Source organism: Salvelinus alpinus, chromosome 21 (genome assembly GCF_045679555.1).
Source record: "Salvelinus alpinus chromosome 21, SLU_Salpinus.1, whole genome shotgun sequence".
NCBI classification, from domain to species: domain Eukaryota; kingdom Metazoa; phylum Chordata; class Actinopteri; order Salmoniformes; family Salmonidae; genus Salvelinus; species Salvelinus alpinus.
Window position 1 is genome coordinate 44,800,099 of NC_092106.1, and position 21,947 is coordinate 44,822,045.

Here is a 21,947-nt window from a genome sequence, read left to right on the forward strand (position 1 = left end):
CAAATGATGTGGTTAAAATAAAAAATGTAGCACATCATGCAAATGATTCCTATTAGCAGGACAACATACTTTTTATAACCTGGCTACTGTTGTGAAAATCCCTCAACTTGCAATGTTTTGATGCTTAAGTGTTACATTTCTAACTCAAAACAACATTTGTTCATCAACATCTTTATGCTTTCGTTAATCTTCTTGATCTTCTTCCTTTTTTTCCTGTAGCAATTTTGAGCAAATTGCTCAAGGGCCAAGGTTGATTCATCTGTGAAGATGACGTTATTGAATGTCTCGCCAGCTTTGATCCATGCCTGGGCCTGCAGGACTCAAAGTTCTTTGGGTCGAAACTACAGAACAGTACAAATCAAGCGAACACATATGGTTAATGTTCATATGTAAATATGTACACAGGCGGAGGTAGCGGTCCTGCTGCTGGGTTGTTGCCCTCCTACGGCCTCCTCCACGTCTCCTGATGTACTGGCCTGTCTCCAGGTAGCGCCTCCATGCTCTGGACACTACGCTGACAGACACAGCAAACCTTCTTGCCACAGCTCGCATTGATGTGCCATCCTGGATGAGCTGCACTACCTGAGCCACTTGTGTGGGTTGTAGACTCTGTCTCATGCTACCACTAGAGTGAAAGCACCGCCAGCATTCAAAAGTGACCAAAACATCAGCCAGGAAGCATAGGAACTGAGAAGTGGTCTGTGGTCACCACCTGCAGAACCACTCCTTTATTGGGGGTGTCTTGCTAATTGCCTATAATTTCCACCTTTTGTCTATTCCATTTGCACAACAGCATGTGAAATTTATTGTCAATCAGTGTTGCTTCCTAAGTGGACAGTTTGATTTCACAGAAGTGTGATTGACTTGGAGTTACATTGTGTTGTTTAAGTGTTCCCTTTATTTTTTTGAGCAGTGTATATATAAAACATTTCTTACCTAGCCGTGATGCCCGCAGATTACAGATTGCCTTTGCCGATTGCTCATCATCTTCATTCATCAGTGAGTCAATGGCTTGAATAGTCATTGACTCACTTGCGTTGAAAAGGGCGAGGAATGAGATGGAGTCACAATCCATGCCAGGCACACCTGTGAGCTCTGGAACTCCACCTCCGACAGGCAGAGTCAACATACAGTACGTGGCGGGTTTGTCAGGTTTTCGGTTCACCCTGACATTTTCATTCCTCTTCTGACAACAGAACTTGACCAACTGCTCACCAGGCACAGCAAGGGCCGCCCGGACTGTTATGCTGTTCTGCTATTCCAAGGATGTGTAACCGAAGAGAGATACCACGAGTGGGCACAGAATACATAGCCTTCCCGCTGTGGCCATCTATTTCAACACCGTTTCACTCTGCTCTGAGACAAACATGGAAAAACAAAAATGTTCAAATATTCCATGGTATTCTTAACTTCTCTAGGGCAGGGGGCAGCATTTTCACGTTTGGATGAAAAACATACCCAAATTCAACTGCCAGTTACTCATCGCCAGGAGATAAGATATGCATATTATTAGTAGATTTGAATAGGAAACACTCTGAAGTTTCTAAAACTGTTTGAATCATGTCTGTGAGAATAACATAACTTATTTAGCAGGCGAAACCCCGAGGACAAACCATTCAGATTTTATTTTTTTTGAGGTCACTGTCTTTTCAATGAGGTTTCATTGGGAAACCAGATTTCTAAGCAACTTGCTTGCAGTTCCTACGGCTTCCACTGGATGTCAACAGTCGTGAGAAATAGGTTGAGGTTATTCCTTTGTGTAATGAAGAAATACGGCCATCTTGAAGTCGAGGCACTCCTGGTGTCCTAGACATGCGTTTCAATCAAACAGAAGGCATGCTACATATCGTTTTAATCCTGTATTGAACACATATCACCCAGTCTTCAATTTTATCGATTATTAACGTTAAAAAACACCTAAAGTTGTATTACATAAGTAGTTTGACATTTTTTGGCAAAGTTTAGAGGTCATTTTTTAGATATTTTGTCGTCATGTTTGAGCAAGTTGGAACCGGTGTTTTTCTGGAACAAACGCGGCAAATAAATGGACATTTTGGACATATATCGACGGAATTAATCGAACAAAAGGACCATTTGTGATGTTTATGGGACATATTGGAGTACCAACAACAGAAGCTCGTCAAAGGTAAGGCATGAATTATATTTTTATTCAGCGTTTTGTGTTGCTCCTTCAGGGTTGAAATGTTTTCTCTCTTTTGTTTACAATGGTGCTATGCTCAGATAATAGCATCGTATGCTTTTGCTGAAAAGCCTATTTGAATTCTGACATGTTGGCTGGATTCACAACCAGTGTAGCTTTAATTTGATATCTTTCATGTGTGATTTAATGAAAGTTTGATTTTATAGTAATTTTCATAGTCATTCATTTTAATGTGGCGCTATGCATTTTCTCTGGATTTTTGCCAAGTGATACAGTGGCGTCTAGCCTAAACTCAGATTTTTGGATATAAACATGAACTTTACCGAACATAAATACATGTATTGTGTAACATGAAGTCCTATGAGTGTCATCTGATGAAGATTATCGAAGGTTAGTGATTCATTTTATCTCTATTTCTGCTTTTTGTTAATGCTCTCTTTAGCTGAAAAGATGGCTGTCTTTTTCTGTGACTTGGCTCATACCTTACGTAATCGTTTGGTGTGCTTTCGTCGTAAAACCTTTTTGAAATCGGACACTTTGGCTGGATTTACAACAAGTGTAGCTTTAAAATGGTGTAAAATACTTGTATGTTTGAGGAATTTAAATTATGGGATTTCTGTTGTTTTGAATATGGCGCCCTGCAGTATCACTGGCTGTTGATGAGGTGGGACGCTAACGTCTCACATACCCTAGAGAGGTTTTTAAGATATGTATTGACTGAATATAAGCAAGTGATGTCTGATAAATAATCAAGTTTCAAATAATAATTAATTCTAAATAACTGGCTTTATTTACAAATTAGTGAGAATGTCTCAGCCCATGTTCAAGAATGTCTTTTTTCTCGCTCACTCTATGTTAAATGAAAACTAAATCTCCAAAATATCGTTACTTTTTAAACAAAGCGATTATTAATTAATTTAGAATGATATAAAAGCCCCTTAAATATTCTCAGATATTCTCACAGATCCTAAAGGAAAATGCCCCTTAGATATTAATTTAGAGTCCTCCAATCCTCTAAATGTAATTATTGACGGGGAGTCACATAATTAAAAAAAAGATTTTTAGATATACTGTTAAAAATTGTGTATTTATTTAAAGAGCATATTGAAGTTAGAAGCAAAAGCCTACATCCATTTTAGCACCGTTTCACTCTGCTCTGAGACAAGCACGACACAAGGATTCTTTAGCTAAATAGCCCAGTAATGTACTGCCAGACATCACGTTGTACAGCGCCATATTTTCCATTCCATCCTTACAGAAACCCAGAGGGTTTTTTGCTTTTCATAGAATAGAAAAACACCATAATTTTCACCAAATTAATTAAGCAAGTACCAGTCAAAAGTTTGGACACACCTGCTCATTCAAGGATTTTCCTTTATTTTAACTATTTTCTACATTGTAGAATAATAGTGAAGACATCACAACTGTAGCAGGTGTAGAACACCATGCAAATGTTTCCTATTAGCAGGACAATATACTTTTTATAACCCGGATACTGTTGTGAAAATCCCTGAACTTGCAATGTTTTCGATGCTTCAGTACTCTAAAGTGTTACATTTCTAACTGAAAAACAGCAGTACAGTATTTCTTCATCAACATCTTTATGCTTTTGTTAATAAAATAAAATAATGAGAAAAAAGAACATTCAAATGCAGATGTTCATATTTCACTTAATCTCCATTTGGGTATTTGTTAGAAAAGAATTCAAACATGTTATGCTCTTAGTGTAACCTTTTTTTAACTAGGCAAGTCAGTTATGAACAAATTCCTATTTACAAGGACAGCCTACTCCTACTCCTGGTCCCCAGATCGTCAAAAAGTTACATAGCTGCGCCATTGAGAGCATGCTGACTGGTTGCATCAATGCCTGGTATGGTAACTGCTCGGCATCTGACTGTAAGACGCTACAGAGGGTAGTGTGTACAGCCCAGTACATCACTGGGGCCAAGCTTCCTGCCATCCAGGACCTATATACTAGGCGGTGTCAGAGAAAAGCCCCCAAAATGGTCAAAGACTCCAGTCACCCAAGTCATAGACTGTTTTCTCTGCTACCTCAGGGCAAGTGGTACCGAAGCTCCAAGTCTAGGACCAAAAGGCTCCTCAACAGCTTCTACCCCCAAGCCATAAGACTCCTGAACAATTAATCACACGGCCACCATATTATTTACATTGACTCTTCTTGAACTGCACTGTTGGTTAAGGCCTCGTAAGTAAGTGTTTCACGGTAAGGTCTACACTTGTTGTATTCGGCTCAATAAAGTTTGATTTGATTTGAGAGAGAGAGAGACAAAAAGAGAGAGAGAGAGAGAGAGAGAGAGAGAGAGAGAGAGAGAGAGAGAGAGAGGCAGAGAGAGATAGAGAGAGATTAGAGAGAAAGAGAAAGAGAAGGAAAGTCAAAGAGAGAGAGAAAGAGAGCGAGAGAGACAGAGAGAGAAAGTGAGAGAGACAGAGAAAGAGAGCGAGAGAGACAGAGAGAGAAAGTGAGAGATACAGAGAAAGAGAGAGAGAAAGAGAGAGAAAGTGAGAGAGGGACAGATTATGTAATTAGAGAAACACAAAAGCCTTCCTAATCACTTTGATAACTGTCATCTCTCACACTCCCTCCCTCTTTCTTGACCTGCACTGTTGGTTAAGGGCTTGTAAGTAAGCATTTCACATTAAGGTCTACACTTGTTGTATTCGGCGCATGTGACAAATTAAGTTTGATTTGAATGAACTAACTACACTATGAAGCAACAATAAATGACATAAAGAATGAATGTAAAATGCTTTGGAGCACCTTAAATGAAATTTTGGGCAAAACGACAAACTCAGCTCCAACATTTGTTGAATCAGATGGCTCATTAAACACATCCCACTGATATTGCCAACTACTTTAATTATTTTTTAATTGGCAATATTTGCAAACTTAGGCATGACATGCCAGCAACAAATGCTGACACTACACATCCAAGTATATCTGACCAAATTATGAAATACAAGCATAGTAATAAAAAAAAATATATTGTTATCTAGCAAAAATGGCAAGCCACCAGGGTCTGACAACTTGGATGGAAAATGACTGAGGATAATAGCGGACGATATTGCCACTCCTGTTTGCCATATTTTCAATTTAAGCCTACTAGAAAGTGAAATAAAGTTTAGGCAATTGGTTTTAAAATCAAATCACCACCAAAAGTCACTGACTATCTGTGGAGTCATTTAACTACAGATACTGTGGACGTATTTGTCAAACTGAAACAAGGAAACAAGTACATGAAGAATGCAACAAAATGTCAACTTCACAGGTACACTGAGTGTTAGTACTACTGCGGAGAGTGTGAAGTTGCATCGATGTGCGAGAGAGTGGAAAACACCACGAGGGAGAGGGAGGAGAGAACGAGAGAGAGAGCAAGAGAGAGTGAGAGAGCAAGAGAGAGTGAGAGCAAGAGAGAGTGAGAGAGCAAGAGAGAGAGATGACGAGCAAGAGAGAGTGAGAGAGCAAGAGAGAGAGAGAGCAAGAGAGAGAGAGAGAGAGAGATGGCGAGCAAGAGAGAGTGAGAGAGAAAGAGAGAGAGAGAGAGCAAGAGAGAGAGAGAGAGAGAGAGAGAGAGATGGCGAGCAAGAGAGAGCAAGAGAGAAAGAGAACGAGAGAGAGCAAGAGAGAAAGAGAGAGAGCGAGAGAGAACAAGAGAGAAAGAGAGAGAGAAAGAGAGAGCGAGAGAGAACGAGAGAGAACAAGAGAGAGCAAGAGAGAGAGCGAGAGAGAGAAAGAGAGAGTGAGAGAGGAGCACAAAATAACAGAAAACAAAAGAACAGGAGAGGAGAGGTCCAGGCTTGGAGGGAAGCAAAAGTAATTTCGCTCTCTAAGAATAGTAAAACCCTTTACTGGCTCAAATAGCCGACCAATCGACCTGTTACCAACCCTTAGTAAACTTTTGGAAAAAATGGTGTTTGACCAGATACAATGCTATTTTTCAGTAAACAAATTGACAACAGACTTCCAGCACGCTTATAGGGAAGGACATTCAACAAGCACAGCACTAACACAAATTACTGATGATAAAAAGATTGTGGTGGCTGTTTTGTTATACTTCAGTGTGACTTTTGACGTTATTGATCATAGTCTGCTGCTGGACAAACGTGTGTGTTATGGCTTTACACCCCCCTGCTATATTGTGGATAAAGAATGACTTTTCTAACAGAACACAGAGGGTGTTTTTGCATGGAAGCCTCTCAAGCAAAATCCAGGTGGAATCAGGAATTCCCCAGGGCAGCTGTCTAGGCCCCTTACGTTTTCAATCTTTACTAATGACATGCGACTGGCTTTGGGTAAAGCCAGTTTGTCTATGTATGCGTATAACTCAACACTATAAACGTCAGCTACTACAGCAACTGAAATGACTGAAAATAGCTGCAGTTAGTTTCAGAATAGGTGGCAAGGAATAAGTTAGTCCTAACTATTTAAAAAACTAAAAGCATTGCATTTGGGACAAATCATTCACTAAACCCTAAACCTCAACTAAATCTTGTAATAAGTAATGTGGAAATTGAGCAAGTTGAGGTGATTAAACTGCTTGGAGTAACCGTGGATTGTAAACTGTCATGGTCAAAACATATTGATACAACAGTAGCTAAGATGGGGAGAAGTCTGTCCATAATAAAGTGCTGCACTCCCTTCTTAACAGCACTATCAACAAGGCAGGTCCTACAGGCCCTAGTTTTGTCACACCTGGACGACTGTTCAGGTAGTCAGACTATGGGAGGCGCACAGTACTACTAGAGCCATGACTACATGGAACTCTATTCCACATCAAGTACCTCATGCAAACAGTAAAATTCAAGTAAGAGACCGGATAAAAATACACCTTAGGGACAGCGGGGGCTGTGAAGCCATAGGCACAGACACATATACACACACACGATAACAAACGCATTATACACACATGTATAGTGGGGCGGCAGGTGGTTAGAGCGTTGGGCCAGTAACCGAAAGGTTGGTGGATCGAATCCCCGAGCTGACATGTTAAAATCTGTCGTTATGCCCCTGAACAAGACAGTTAACCCACTCTTCCTAGGCCGTCATTGTAAATAAGAATTTGTTCTTAACTCACTTGCATAAAAAAAATGTACCCATGGATTTTGTGTGGTAGTGGAGTAAGGGCCCGAGGGCTAACTTAATTAATGTGTTGTGAAATCTTTTGCGAAGGTATTCTAATGTTTTTTTTTTTGTTGTTTGTTTTTTACAACTGCCTACATTTTGCTGTACCCCAGGAAGAGCAGCTGCTTCTTTGGCAGGAACTAATGTGGATCCATAATAAACCCCAGGAAGAGCAGCTGCTTCTTTGGCAGGAACTAATGTGGATCTATAATAAACCCCAGGAAGAACAGCTGCTTCTTTGGCAGGAACTAATGTGGATCCATAATAAACCCCAGGAAGAGCAGCTGCTTCTTTGGCAGGAACTAATGGGGATCCATAATAAACCCCAGGAAGAGCAGCTGCTTCTTTGGCAGGAACTAATGTGGATCTATAATAAACCCCAGGAAGAGCAGCTGCTTCTTTGGCAGGAACTAATGGGGATCCAGGAAGAGGAAGAGCAGCTGCTTCTTGGCAGGAACTAATGGGGTCCATAATAAATGCACATACTAATGTAGGGCCATGTAGGGTGTTCTAGCAAGGGCCATATCTGTTAATACAACCTTCAACTTCCCACAGAGACTATGTTTTCTCTGTCCCTGTGTGTCTTTCTCTCTGTCCCTCTCTATCTGTCCCCGTGACTCTTTCTCCATTCCTGTGTCTCTCTCTGTTCCTGTCTCTCTCTGTACCTGTGTCTCTCTCTCTGTCCCTCTTTCTCTCTGTCCCTCTCTCTCTCTCTCGGTCCCTGTGTCTCTCCCCCCATTCCTGTGTCTCTCTCTGTTCCTGTCTCTCTCTGTACCTGTGTGTCTCTCTCTCTCACTGTCCCTCTCTCACTGTCCCTCTGTCCCTCTTTCTCTCTGTCCCTTTCTCTCTCTGTCCCTGTGTGTATCTCTCTCTCTGTCCCTTTGTCTCTTTCCATCCCTTTTCTCACTGTCCCTCTCTCTCTGTCCCTGTGTCTCTCTCGCTTTGTCCCTGTGACTATCTCTGTCCCTGTGTCTCTCTCTATATACCTGTGTCTCTCTCTCTGTGTGTCTCTCTCTCTATCACTGTGTCGCTCTCTCTTTCCCTGTCTCTCTCTCTTTCCCTGTCTCTCTCTCTTTCCCTGTGTCTCTCTCTCCATTCCTGTGTCTCTCTCTCTTTCCCTGTCTCTCTCTCTGTCCCTGTGTCTCTCTCTCTGTCCCTGTGTCTCTCTCTTTCCCTGTCTCTCTCTCTGTCCCTGTCTCTCTCTCTGTCCCTGTGTCTCTCTCTCTGTCCCTGTCTCTCTCTCCATTCCTGTGTCTCACTCTCTTCAACCTGTCTCTCTCTCTGTCCCTGTGTCTCTCTCTTTCCCTGTCTCTCTCTCTTTCCCTGTCTCTCTCTCTGTCCCTGTGTCTCTCTCTCTGTCCCTGTGTCTCTCTCTTTCCCTGTCTCTCTCTCTGTCCCTGTCTCTCTCTCTGTCCCTGTGTCTCTCTCTCTGTCCCTGTCTCTCTCTCCATTCCTGTGTCTCACTCTCTTTCCCTGTCTCTCTCTCTGTCCCTGTGTCTCTCTCTCTGTCCCTGTCTCTCTCTCTGTCCCTGTGTCTCTCTCTCTGTCCCTGTGTCTCTCTCTTTCCCTGTCTCTCTCTCTGTCCCTGTGTCTCTCTCTCTGTCCCTGTCTCTCTCTCCATTCCTGTGTCTCACTCTCTTTCCCTGTCTCTCTCTCTGTCCCTGTGTCTCTCTCTCTGTCCCTGTGTCTCTCTCTTTCCCTGTCTCTCTCTCTGTCCCTGTGTCTCTCTCTGTCCCTGTGTCTCTCTCTCTGTCCCTGTCTCTCTCTCTGTCCCTGTCTCTCTCTCTGTCCCTGTGTCTCTCTCTCTGTCCCCGTGTCTCTCTCTCTGTCCCTGTCTCTCTCTCTGTCCCTGTCTCTCTCTCTGTCCCCGTGTCACTCTCTGTCCCTGTCTCTCTCTCTGTCCCTGTCTCTCTCTCTGTCCCTGTGTCTCTCTCTCTGTCCCTGTCTCTCTCTCTGTCCCTGTGTCTCTCTCTCTGTCCCCGTGTCTCTCTCTTTCCCTGTCTCTCTCTCTGTCCCTGTCTCTCTCTCTGTCCCTGTGTCTCTCTCTCTGTCCCCGTGTCTCTCTCTTTCCCTGTCTCTCTCTCTGTCCCTGTCTCTCTCTCTGTCCCTGTGTCTCTCTCTCTGTCCCTGTGTCTCTCTCTGTCCCTGTGTCTCTCTCTCTGTCCCTGTCTCTCTCTCTGTCCCTGTGTCTCTCTCTCTGTCCCTGTGTCTCTCTCTTTCCCTGTCTCTCTCTCTGTCCCTGTCTCTCTCTCTGTCCCTGTCTCTCTCTGTCCCTGTGTCTCTCTCTGTCCCTGTGTCTCTCTCTCTGTCCCTGTGTCTCTCTCTCTGTCCCTGTGTCTCTCTCTCTGTCCCTGTGTCACTCTCTGTCCCTGTATCTCTCTCTGTCCCTGTCTCTCTCTCTGTCCCCGTGTCACTCTCTGTCCCTGTCTCTCTCTCTGTCCCCGTGTCACTCTCTATCCCTGTCTCTCTCTCTGTCCCTGTCTCTCTCTCTGTCCCTGTGTCTCTCTCTCTGTCCCCGTGTCTCTCTCTCTGTCCCTGTCTCTCTCTCTGTCCCCGTGTCACTCTCTGTCCCTGTCTCTCTCTCTGTCCCCGTGTCACTCTCTGTCCCTGTCTCTCTCTCTGTCCCTGTCTCTCTCTCTGTCCCTGTGTCTCTCTCTCTGTCCCCGTGTCTCTCTCTCTGTCCCTGTCTCTCTCTCTGTCCCCGTGTCACTCTCTGTCCCTGTCTCTCTCTCTGTCCCTGTCTCTCTCTCTGTCCCTGTGTCTCTCTCTCTGTCCCTGTCTCTCTCTCTGTCCCTGTCTCTCTCTCTGTCCCTGTGTCTCTCTCTCTGTCCCCGTGTCTCTCTCTCTGTCCCTGTCTCTCTCTCTGTCCCCGTGTCACTCTCTGCCCCTGTCTCTCTCTCTGTCCCCGTGTCACTCTCTGTCCCTGTCTCTCTCTCTGTCCCTGTCTCTCTCTCTGTCCCTGTGTCTCTCTCTCTGTCCCCGTGTCTCTCTCTCTGTCCCTGTCTCTCTCTCTGTCCCCGTGTCACTCTCTGTCCCTGTCTCTCTCTCTGTCCCTGTCTCTCTCTCTGTCCCTGTGTCTCTCTCTCTGTCCCTGTCTCTCTCTCTGTCCCTGTGTCTCTCTCTCTGTCCCCGTGTCTCTCTCTTTCCCTGTCTCTCTCTCTGTCCCTGTCTCTCTCTCTGTCCCTGTGTCTCTCTCTCTGTCCCCGTGTCTCTCTCTTTCCCTGTCTCTCTCTCTGTCCCTGTCTCTCTCTCTGTCCCTGTGTCTCTCTCTCTGTCCCTGTGTCTCTCTCTGTCCCTGTGTCTCTCTCTCTGTCCCTGTCTCTCTCTCTGTCCCTGTGTCTCTCTCTCTGTCCCTGTGTCTCTCTCTTTCCCTGTCTCTCTCTCTCTGTCCCTGTCTCTCTCTCTGTCCCTGTCTCTCTCTGTCCCTGTGTCTCTCTCTGTCCCTGTGTCTCTCTCTCTGTCCCTGTCTCTCTCTCTGTCCCTGTGTCTCTCTCTCTGTCCCTGTGTCACTCTCTGTCCCTGTCTCTCTCTCTGTCCCTGTCTCTCTCTCTGTCCCCGTGTCACTCTCTGTCCCTGTCTCTCTCTCTGTCCCCGTGTCACTCTCTGTCCCTGTCTCTCTCTCTGTCCCTGTCTCTCTCTCTGTCCCTGTGTCTCTCTCTCTGTCCCCGTGTCTCTCTCTCTGTCCCTGTCTCTCTCTCTGTCCCCGTGTCACTCTCTGTCCCTGTCTCTCTCTCTGTCCCCGTGTCACTCTCTGTCCCTGTCTCTCTCTCTGTCCCTGTCTCTCTCTCTGTCCCTGTGTCTCTCTCTCTGTCCCCGTGTCTCTCTCTCTGTCCCTGTCTCTCTCTCTGTCCCCGTGTCACTCTCTGTCCCTGTCTCTCTCTCTGTCCCTGTCTCTCTCTCTGTCCCTGTGTCTCTCTCTCTGTCCCTGTCTCTCTCTCCATTCCTGTGTCTCACTCTCTTTCCCTGTCTCTCTCTCTGTCCCCGTGTCTCTCTCTCTGTCCCTGTCTCTCTCTCTGTCTCCGTGTCACTCTCTGTCCCTGTCTCTCTCTCTGTCCCCGTGTCACTCTCTGTCCCTGTCTCTCTCTCTGTCCCTGTCTCTCTCTCTGTCCCTGTGTCTCTCTCTCTGTCCCCGTGTCTCTCTCTCTGTCCCTGTCTCTCTCTCTGTCCCCGTGTCACTCTCTGTCCCTGTCTCTCTCTCTGTCCCTGTCTCTCTCTCTGTCCCTGTGTCTCTCTCTCTGTCCCTGTCTCTCTCTCTGTCCCCGTGTCTCTCTCTCCGTGCCGTAGCTAAGGGGACTACATTACGCAGACCGCAGGGCAGGCTGGCCCTACCACACATCACACTGCGTTGCTGTACACTAAGTGGTACGCAGAGATTTTACAGCGAGTACTCTGAAACACATAACTAACTTTGTGTCTGCTGAAGTGTAGAGTAGGTGTAGAGCAGTAGAAACCAGTGAACTCCAGAGGTTAAAGACTGTATCCATTTCCTGTCTCCATGAAACCAAATAGAAAAAAATATTAGGAAAGGACGGTCTTACCTCGTCTGTAATCTGACCACCAAACGTTACCCAGGTACCTAAAACAGAGACAGAGATAGCGGTTAGAAGTTGTAGCATCCCAGTATCGGGGAAACTGTGGTTCCTCCATGTACATCGCTGGACATGTGCCCAGTCCTTGACATAGGCAGGAGCTGAATACTGCTCCAGATCCTGTTGCTCTTATAGAATATCAGATCAAAAGTATTGAGGAGTTCCGGCACGTCAATATAAACAGTACCGGCACCTATTTCAGTCCAAGTCAAACACTTTACATTGGCAGAATCCCAGACGTTGTGCTAACAGCTACTAAACGTATGTTAAAGGCTGAGACTGGGATGTCAGGGGGAGTAATTCCTACAGGCCTTTTCCCTGAAGCAACAGCACTGAGCCCAGACAGAATAAACTGCCGGTACAAATCTGCCCTGTCAGGAGAACAGCATGCAAGCAGAGTGCATACAGTGTGTGTGTGTGTGTGTGTGTGTGTAGTGTGTGTGTATGCGTGTGCGTACGTGTGTGTACGTGTTCATGTGCGTGCGTGTGTGTGGGTGTACGTGTGTGTGTGTGTTCGTGTGCGTGCATGTGCGTGTGTGTATGTGTGCATGTGAGTTTGTGTGCGCGTGTGCGTGTGTATACGTGTGTGTGGGTGTGTGTGTGTGTTCGTGTGTGTTCATGTGCGTGCGTGCGTGTGCGTCTGTGTGTGCATGTGAGTGTGTGTGTGTTCGTGTGCGTGCGTGTATGTGTGTGTGTGTGTATACATGCATGCGTGCGTGCGCGTGTGTGTGTGTTCGTGTGCATGTGCGTGTGTGTGCATGTGAGTGTGTGTGCATGTGAGTGTGTGTGTGTGTGTGTGTGTGTGTGCATGTGAGTGTGTGTGCATGTGAGTGTGTGTGTGCATGTGAGTGTGTGTGCATGTGAGTGTGTGTGTGTGTGTGTGTGTGTGTGTGTGTGTGTGTGTGTGTGTGTGTGTGTGTGTGTGTGTGTGTGTGTGTGTGTGTGTGTGTGTGTGTGTGTGTGTGTGTGTGTGTGTGTGTGTGTGTGTGTGTGTGTGTGTGTACATGCATGCGTGCAATCCCATACTCATGACTGCCCTCTAAATACCAAAGACAGGTCAGACAGAAGGCTGAGTCATGAACCTGTAAAGAGGTTGCATCACACTCCTAACCTGAGGTATGGGTGTACAGCTGGACAGGGTTAGTAGTTAGGGGTTTTAGACACAGCGGTAGTAGTTGGGGTTGGGTGGTATCCACATGTTAATATCTTCATACCATTCCTGTACCATACAGGGGAATACTTCAATATACCCAGTATACACTATGGTATGTCGCACAAGCCTCGTAACACCTCAAAACACCAAGGAGGAGCGTCCCTGCCAAATTCAAAAAATGAAACTATTGCTGCTAACTTGAGTGGAGAAAATAGGTATTAAAACTTCTTAAGACTAGGGGGCGCAGTTTTCGCTTTTGGCTAAAAAGGCATACCCATTTGAAACTGCCTATTTCTCAGCCCCCGAAACTAGAATATGCATATAATAGTCAGATTAAGATAGAAAACACTCTGAAGTTTCCAAAACTGTAATTTTTTTGTCTGTGAGTTAAACAGAACTGATATTTCAGGCTAAAACCTGAGGAAAATCCAACCAGGAAGTGGCCCTGTTCTTGAGACCTCTCTGTTCCCATGCATAGCTATTGCCCATATAAAGGGATATCAACCAGACTTCTTTTTCTATGTCTTCCCTAAGGTGTCAACAGCCTTTAGACATAGTTTCAGGATTTTATTTTGAAGGATGAGCGTGAACGACCACATTGCGTAAGTGGATAGGTGGGGGCTCTCCGAGTGATTTTTGCGCAAAAGTGAAAGGCAGCCATTGTTTCTCTCGGTCCTAGTGAAAAGCCAACTGTCCCGGTTGATATATTATCGAATACATATTTGAAAAACACCCTGAAGATGGATTATAAACAACGTTTGACATGTTTCTGTGGACATTATGGATATAATTTGGATTTTTTTCCGGCGTTGTCGCTAACGCTCTTTCCGGTGGATTCCTGGGCATAACGCAGCAAACAAACGGAGGTATTTGGATATAAAAAATATCTTTATGGAACAAAAGGAACATTTGCTGTCTAACTGGGAGTCTCGTGAGTGATACCATCCGAAGATCATCAAAGGTAAACGATTAATTTGATTGCTTTTCTGATTTTCGTGACCAAGTTACCTGACGCTAGGTGTTCTTATTGTTTTGTCGAGCAATCGATAAATTTACACAAATGCAAGTATTGCTTGCGCTGTAAAGCATAATTTCAAAATCTGAGACGACAGATGGATTAACAAAAGGCTAAGCTGTGTTTTGCAATATTGCACTTGTGATTTCATGAAATTATATTTTATTATATATCGTTCGCGCTAGGCTAGGCTATGCTAGTCAGCGTTTCTGATGACAAATATCCAGGATCCGGGATGGGTAGTCCAGAAAGGTTTTAACAGAGTGGAGAAAATAGGTATTACAGAGTGGAGAAAATAGGGATTACAGAGTGGAGAAAATATGTATTACAGAGTGGAGAAAATATGTATTACAGAGTGGAGAAAATAGGTATTAACAGAATGGAGAAAATAGGTATTAACAGAGTGGAGAAAATAGGTATTACAGAGTGGAGAAAAGTAGGTATTACAGAGTTGTAATACCTACCAGAATAGAAAGAGGAGTGGGAGGCCCTGGTGCACAATTGAGCAAGAGGACAAGTACATTAGAGTGTCTAGTTTGAGAAACAGACGCCTCACAAGTCCTCAACTGGAAGCTTCATGAAATAGTACCCGCAAAACACCAGTCTCAACGTCAACAGTGAAGAGGAAACTCCGGGATGCTGGCCTTCTAGGCAGAGTTCCTCTGTCCAGTCTCAACGTCAACAGTGAAGAGGTGACTCCGGGATGCTGGACTTCTAGGCAGAGTTCCTCTGTCCAGTCTCAACGTCAACAATGAAGAGGTGACTCCGGGATGCTGGCCTTCTAGGCATAGTTCCTCTGTCCAGTCTCAACGTCAACAGTGAAGAGGTGACTCCGGGATGCTGGCCTTCTAGGCAGAGTTCCTCTGTTCAGTCTCAACGTCAACAGTGAAGAGGCGACTCTGGGATGCTGGACTTCTAGGCAGAGTTCCTCTATCCAGTCTCAACGTCAACAGTGAAGAGGCCACTCTGGGATGCTGGACTTCTAGGCAGAGTTCCTCTGTCCAGTCTCAACGTCAACAGTGAAGAGGTGACTCCGGGATGCTGGCCTTCCAGGCAGAGTTCCTCTGTCCAGTCTCAACGTCAACAGCGATTGTGCACCAGGGCCTCCCACTCCTCTTTCTATTCTGGTTAGAGCCAGTTTGCGCTGTTCTGTGAAGGGAGTAGTACCAAGCGTTGTACGTTACTTTCAGTTTCTTGGCAATTTCTCGCATTGGAATAGCCTTCATTTCTCAGAACAAGAATAGACTGACGAGTTTCAGAAGAAAGTGCTTTGTTTCTGGCCATTTTGAGCCTGTAATCGAACCCACAAATGCTGATGCTCCAGATACTCAACTAGTCTAAAGAAGGACAGTTAAATTGCTTCTTTAATCAGTACAACAGTTTTCAGCTGTGCTAACATAATTGCAAAAGGGTTTTCTAATGATCAATTAGCCTTTTAAAATGATAAACTTGGATTAGCTAACACAACATGCCACTGGAACAAAGGAGTGATGGTTGTTGATAATGGGCCTCAGTACGCCTATGTAGATATTCCATTAAAAATCAGCCGTTTCCAGCTACAATAGTCATTTACAACATTAACAATGTCTACACTGTATTTCTGATCAATTTGATGTTATTTTAATGGACAAAAACATTTGCTTTTCTTCCAAAAACAAGGACATTTCTAAGTGACACAAAAAGTGGTTGTTTTCTATGTTATTTGATCAAGAAAAATAATTCATTTGAGGTGGATATTTTGGGTATTTGCGGATCGCAGAGAAAGGGACAGGGCAAGAACTCTTACAATTCCAACTATTGAATCCTGCAAGATACTGTTCTTAACTATATTACCAATGTTTATGTGGAGATGCAGAAAGAAATACAAAATGTGCCCAGCAGACGTATATATCCAGTAATACAGGACTAATAAAGGCCTAGTGCACTATTTTTGTGAAAACCCACCCAATATATATATTTAAAAATGTATTTTTCTTTGGGGGGTTTCAGGGGGGGATGCAGCACCCTCAGCACTGCTACTTCCTGTGGCTGTGTGTTAGATCCTCCTCACTAGAGGTCAGAAGGAACAGCTAAGCACTAGCCACACCAACACTACAACACACAGTACACCTTTCACACAATTATCTTGTATCTTTCTATTAGAGTAGAATAGAAAATTATATAAAAATAAATGTAATAATAGAATAGACGAGGGCCATGGAGATTGCGATGACTAAGCGTTTTTTCCAGGGTGTCTGCTTCCATCGTTTAGCAGAGACCCATCCCAGTCCTGTCCCACTGCCCACCTCCACCTGTCTGCTCTGAGACCCATCCCAGTCCTGTCCCACTGCCTACATCCACCTGTCTCATCTGAGATCTCATCCCTGTCCTGTCCCACTGCCCACCTCCACCTGTCTGCTCTGAGACCTCATCCCTGTCCTGTCCCACTGCCCACCTCCACCTGTCTGCTCTGAGACCTCATCCCAGTCCTGTCCCACTGCCCACCTCCACCTGTCTGCTCTGAGACCTCATCCCAGTCCTGTCCCACTGCCCACCTCCACCTGTCTGCTCTGAGACCTCATCCCTGTCCTGTCCCACTGCCCACCTCCACCTGTCTGCTCTGAGACCTCATCCCAGTCCTGTCCCACTACCCACCTCCACCTGTCTGCTCTGAGACCTCATCCCAGTCGTGTCCCACTGCCCACCTCCACCTGTCTGCTCTGAGACCTCATCCCAGTCCTGTCCCACTGCCCACCTCCACCTGTCTGCTCTGAGACCTCATCCCAGTCCTGTCCCACTGCCCACCTCCACCTGTCTGCTCTGAGACCCAGCCCAGTCCTGTCCCACTGCCCACCTCCACCTGTCTGCTCTGAGACCTCATCCCAGTCCTGTCCCACTACCCACCTCCACCTGTCTGCTCTGAGACCTCATCCCAGTCCTGTCCCACTACCCACCTCCACCTGTCTGCTCTGAGACCTCATCCCAGTCCTGTCCCACTGCCCACCTCCACCTGTCTGCTCTGAGACCTCATCCCTGTCCTGTCCCACTGCCCACCTCCACCTGTCTGCTCTGACACCTCATCCCTGTCTTGTCCCACTGCCCACCTCCACCTGTCTGCTCTGAGACCTCATCCCAGTCCTGTCCCACTGCCCATCTCCACCTGTCTGCTCTGAGACCTCATCCCAGTCCTGTCCCACTACCCACCTCCACCTGTCTGCTCTGAGACCTCATCCCAGTCCTGTCCCACTACCCACCTCCACCTGTCTGCTCTGAGACCTCATCCCAGTCCTGTCCCACTGCCCACCTCCACCTGTCTGCTCTGAGACCTCATCCCAGTCCTGTCCCACTGCCCACCTCCACCTGTCTGCTCTGAGACCTCATCCCAGTCCTGTCCCACTACCCACCTCCACCTGTCTGCTCTGAGACCTCATCCCAGTCCTGTCCCACTGCCCACCTCCACCTGTCTGCTCTGAGACCTCATCCCAGTCCTGTCCTACTGCCCACCTCCACCTGTCTGCTCTGAGACCTCATCCCAGTCCTGTCCCACTGCCCACCTCCACCTGTCTGCTCTGAGACCTCATCCCTGTCCTGTCCCACTGCCCACCTCCACCTGTCTGCTCTGAGACCTCATCCGAGTCCTGTCCCACTGCCCACCTCCACCTGTCTGCTCTGAGACCTCATCCCAGTCCTGTCCTACTGCCCACCTCCACCTGTCTGCTCTGAGACCTCATCCCAGTCCTGTCCCACTGCCCACCTCCACCTGTCTGCTCTGAGACCTCATCCCTGTCCTGTCCCACTGCCTACATCCACCTGTCTCATCTGAGATCTCATCCCTGTCCTGTCCCACTGCCCACCTCCACCTGTCTGCTCTGAGACCTCATCCCTGTCCTGTCCCACTGCCCACCTCCACCTGTCTGCTCTGAGACCTCATCCCAGTCCTGTCCCACTGCCCACCTCCACCTGTCTGCTCTGAGACCTCATCCCAGTCCTGTCCCACTGCCCACCTCCACCTGTCTGCTCTGAGACCTCATCCCTGTCCTGTCCCACTGCCCACCTCCACCTGTCTGCTCTGAGACCTCATCCCAGTCCTGTCCCACTGCCCACCTCCACCTGTCTGCTCTGAGACCTCATCCCAGTCCTGTCCCACTGCCCACCTCCACCTGTCTGCTCTGAGACCTCATCCCGGTCCTGTCCCACTACCACCTTCCACCTGTCTGCTCTGAGACCTCATCCCAGTCCTGTCCCACTGCCCATCTCCACCTGTCTGCTCTGAGACCTCATCCCAGTCCTGTCCCACTACCACCCTCCACCTGTCTGCTCTGAGACCTCATCCCAGTCCTGTCCCACTGCCCACCTCCACCTGTCTGCTCTGAGACCTCATCCCAGTCCTGTCCCACTGCCCACCTCCACCTGTCTGCTCTGAGACCTCATCCCAGTCCTGTCCCACTGCCCACCTCCACCTGTCTGCTCTGAGACCTCACCCCTGTCCTATCCCACTGCCTACATCCACCTGTCTCATCTGAGATCTCATCCCTGTCCTGTCCCACTGCCCACCTCCACCTGTCTGCTCTGAGACCTCATCCCTGTCCTGCCCCACTGCCTACATCCACCTGTCTGCTCTGAGACCTCATCCCTGTCCTGTCCCACTACCCACCTCCACCTGTCTGCTCTGAGACCTCATCCCAGTCCTGTCCCACTGCCCACCTCCACCTGTCTGCTCTGAGACCTCATCCCAGTCCTGTCCCACTGCCCACCTCCACCTGTCTGCTCTGAGACCTCATCCCTCTCCTGTCCCACTGCCCACCTCCACCTGTCTGCTTTGAGACCTCATCCCAGTCCTGTCCCACTGCCCACCTCTACCTGTCTGCTCTGAGACCTCATCCCAATCCTGTCCCACTGCCCACCTCCACCTGTCTGCTCTGAGAACCGGCCATGTCCTGTCCCAATGCCCACCTCCGCCTGTCTGCTCTGAGACCTCATCCCTGTCCTGTCCCACTGCCCACCTCCACCTGTCTGCTCTGAGACCTCATCCCAGTCCTGTCCCACTGCCCACCTCCACCTGTCTGCTCTGAGACCTCATCCCAGTCCTGTCACACTGCCCACCTCCACCTGTCTGCTCTGAGACCTCATCCCAGTCCTGTCCCACTGCCCACCTCCACCTGTCTGCTCTGAGACCTCATCCCAGTCCTGTCCCACTGCCCACCTCCACCTGTCTGCTCTGAGACCTCATCCCAGTCCTGTCTCACTGCCCACCTCCACCTGTCTGCTCTGAGACCTCATCCCAGTCCTGTCTCACTGCCCACCTCCACCTGTCTGCTCTGAGACCTCATCCCTGTCCTGTCCTGTCCCACTGCCTACATCCACCTGTCTGCTCTGAGACCTCATCCCTGTCCTGTCCCACTGCCCACCTCCACCTGTCTGCTCTGAGACCTCATCCCTGTCCTGTCCCACTGCCCACCTCCACCTGTCTGCTCTGAGACCTCATCCCAGTCCTGTCCCACTACCCACCTCCACCTGTCTGCTCTGAGACCTCATCCCAGTCGTCCCACTGCCCACCTCCACCTGTCTGCTCTGAGACCTCATCCCTGTCCTGTCCCACTGCCCACCTCCACCTGTCTGCTCTGAGACCTCATCCCTGTCCTGTCCCACTGTCCAACTCCACCTGTCTGCTCTGAGAACCGGCCATGTCCTGTCCCACTGCCCACCTCCACCTGTCTGCTCTGAGAACTCATCCCAGTCCTGTCCATATGCCCACCTCCACCTGTCTGCTCTGAGACCTCATCCCTGTCCTGTCCCACTGCCCACCTCCACCTGTCTGCTCTGAGACCTCATCCCAGTCCTGTCCCACTGCCCACCTCCACCTGTCTGCTCTGAGACCTCATCCCAGTCCTGTCCCACTGCCCACCTCCACCTGTCTGCTCTGAGACCTCATCCCAGTCCTGTCCCACTGCCCACCTCCACCCGTCTGCTCTGAGACCTCATCCCAGTCCTGTCTCACTGCCCACCTCCACCTGTCTGCTCTGAGACCTCATCCCTGTCCTGTCCTGTCCCACTGCCTACATCCACCTGTCTGCTCTGAGACCTCATCCCTGTCCTGTTCCACTGCCCACCTCCACCTGTCTGCTCTGAGAACCGGCCATGTCCTGTCTCACTGCCCACCTCCACCTGTCTGCTCTGAGACCTCATCCCAGTCCTGTCCCACTGCCCACCTCCACCTGTCTGCTCTGAGACCTCATCCCTGTCCTGTCCCACTGCTCACCTCCACCTGTCTGCTCTGAGACCTCATCCCAGTCCTGTCCCACTGCCCACCTCCACCTGTCTGCTCTGAGACCTCATCCCAGTCCTGTCCCACTGCCCACCTCCACCTGTCTGCTCTGAGACCTCATCCCAGTCCTGTCACACTGCCCACCTCCACCTGTCTGCTCTGAGACCTCATCCCAGTCCTGTCCCACTGCCCACCTCCACCTGTCTGCTCTGAGACCTCATCCCAGTCCTGTCCCACTGCCCACCTCCACCTGTCTGCTCTGAGACCTCATCCCAGTCCTGTCTCACTGCCCACCTCCACCTGTCTGCTCTGAGACCTCATCCCAGTCCTGTCTCACTGCCCACCTCCACCTGTCTGCTCTGAGACCTCATCCCTGTCCTGTCCTGTCCCACTGCCTACATCCACCTGTCTGCTCTGAGACCTCATCCCTGTCCTGTCCCACTGCCCACCTCCACCTGTCTGCTCTGAGACCTCATCCCAGTCCTGTCCCACTACCCACCTCCACCTGTCTGCTCTGAGACCTCATCCCAGTCGTCCCACTGCCCACCTCCACCTGTCTGCTCTGAGACCTCATCCCTGTCCTGTCCCACTGCCCACCTCCACCTGTCTGCTCTGAGACCTCATCCCTGTCCTGTCCCACTGTCCAACTCCACCTGTCTGCTCTGAGAACCGGCCATGTCCTGTCCCACTGCCCACCTCCACCTGTCTGCTCTGAGAACTCATCCCAGTCCTGTCCATATGCCCACCTCCACCTGTCTGCTCTGAGACCTCATCCCTGTCCTGTCCCACTGCCCACCTCCACCTGTCTGCTCTGAGACCTCATCCCAGTCCTGTCCCACTGCCCACCTCCACCTGTCTGCTCTGAGACCTCATCCCAGTCCTGTCCCACTGCCCACCTCCACCTGTCTGCTCTGAGACCTCATCCCAGTCCTGTCCCACTGCCCACCTCCACCCGTCTGCTCTGAGACCTCATCCCAGTCCTGTCTCACTGCCCACCTCCACCTGTCTGCTCTGAGACCTCATCCCTGTCCTGTCCTGTCCCACTGCCTACATCCACCTGTCTGCTCTGAGACCTCATCCCTGTCCTGTTCCAATGCCCACCTCCACCTGTCTGCTCTGAGAACCGGCCATGTCCTGTCTCACTGCCCACCTCCACCTGTCTGCTCTGAGACCTCATCCCAGTCCTGTCCCACTGCCCACCTCCACCTGTCTGCTCTGAGACCTCATCCCAGTCCTGTCCCACTGCCCACCTCCACCTGTCTGCTCTGAGACCTCATCCCTGTCCTGTCCCACTGCCCACCTCCACCTGTCTGCTCTGAGACCTCATCCCAGTCCTGTCCCACTGCCCACCTCTACCTGTCTGCTCTGAGACCTCATCCCAATCCCGTCCCACTGCCCACCTCCACCTGTCTGCTCTGAGACCTCATCCCAGTCCTGTCCCAATGCCCACCTCCGCCTGTCTGCTCTGAGACCTCATCCCTTTCCTGTCCCACTGCCCACCTCCACCTGTCTGCTCTGAGACCTCATCCCAGTCCTGTCCCACTGCCCACCTCCACCTGTCTGCTCTGAGACCTCATCCCAGTCCTGTCCCACTGCCCACCTCCACCTGTCTGCTCTGAGACCTCATCCCAGTCCTTTCACACTG

At 48.8% G+C, this 21,947-nt stretch overlaps 1 protein-coding gene across 2 annotated transcripts in view; it reads right to left on the bottom strand.

Annotated features, from left to right (window-relative positions):
- The window catches only part of LOC139548349 (voltage-gated potassium channel subunit beta-1-like), a 261,322-nt gene that overhangs the window by 40,458 nt on the left and 198,917 nt on the right, over nucleotides 1–21,947 (bottom strand). For both annotated transcript variants that reach the window (XM_071357980.1, XM_071357981.1), the window contains exon 3: nucleotides 11,840–11,877. In XM_071357980.1, coding sequence (XP_071214081.1) covers nucleotides 11,840–11,877 — 38 coding nt within the window. The remainder of the gene's footprint in view (nucleotides 1–11,839; nucleotides 11,878–21,947) is intronic.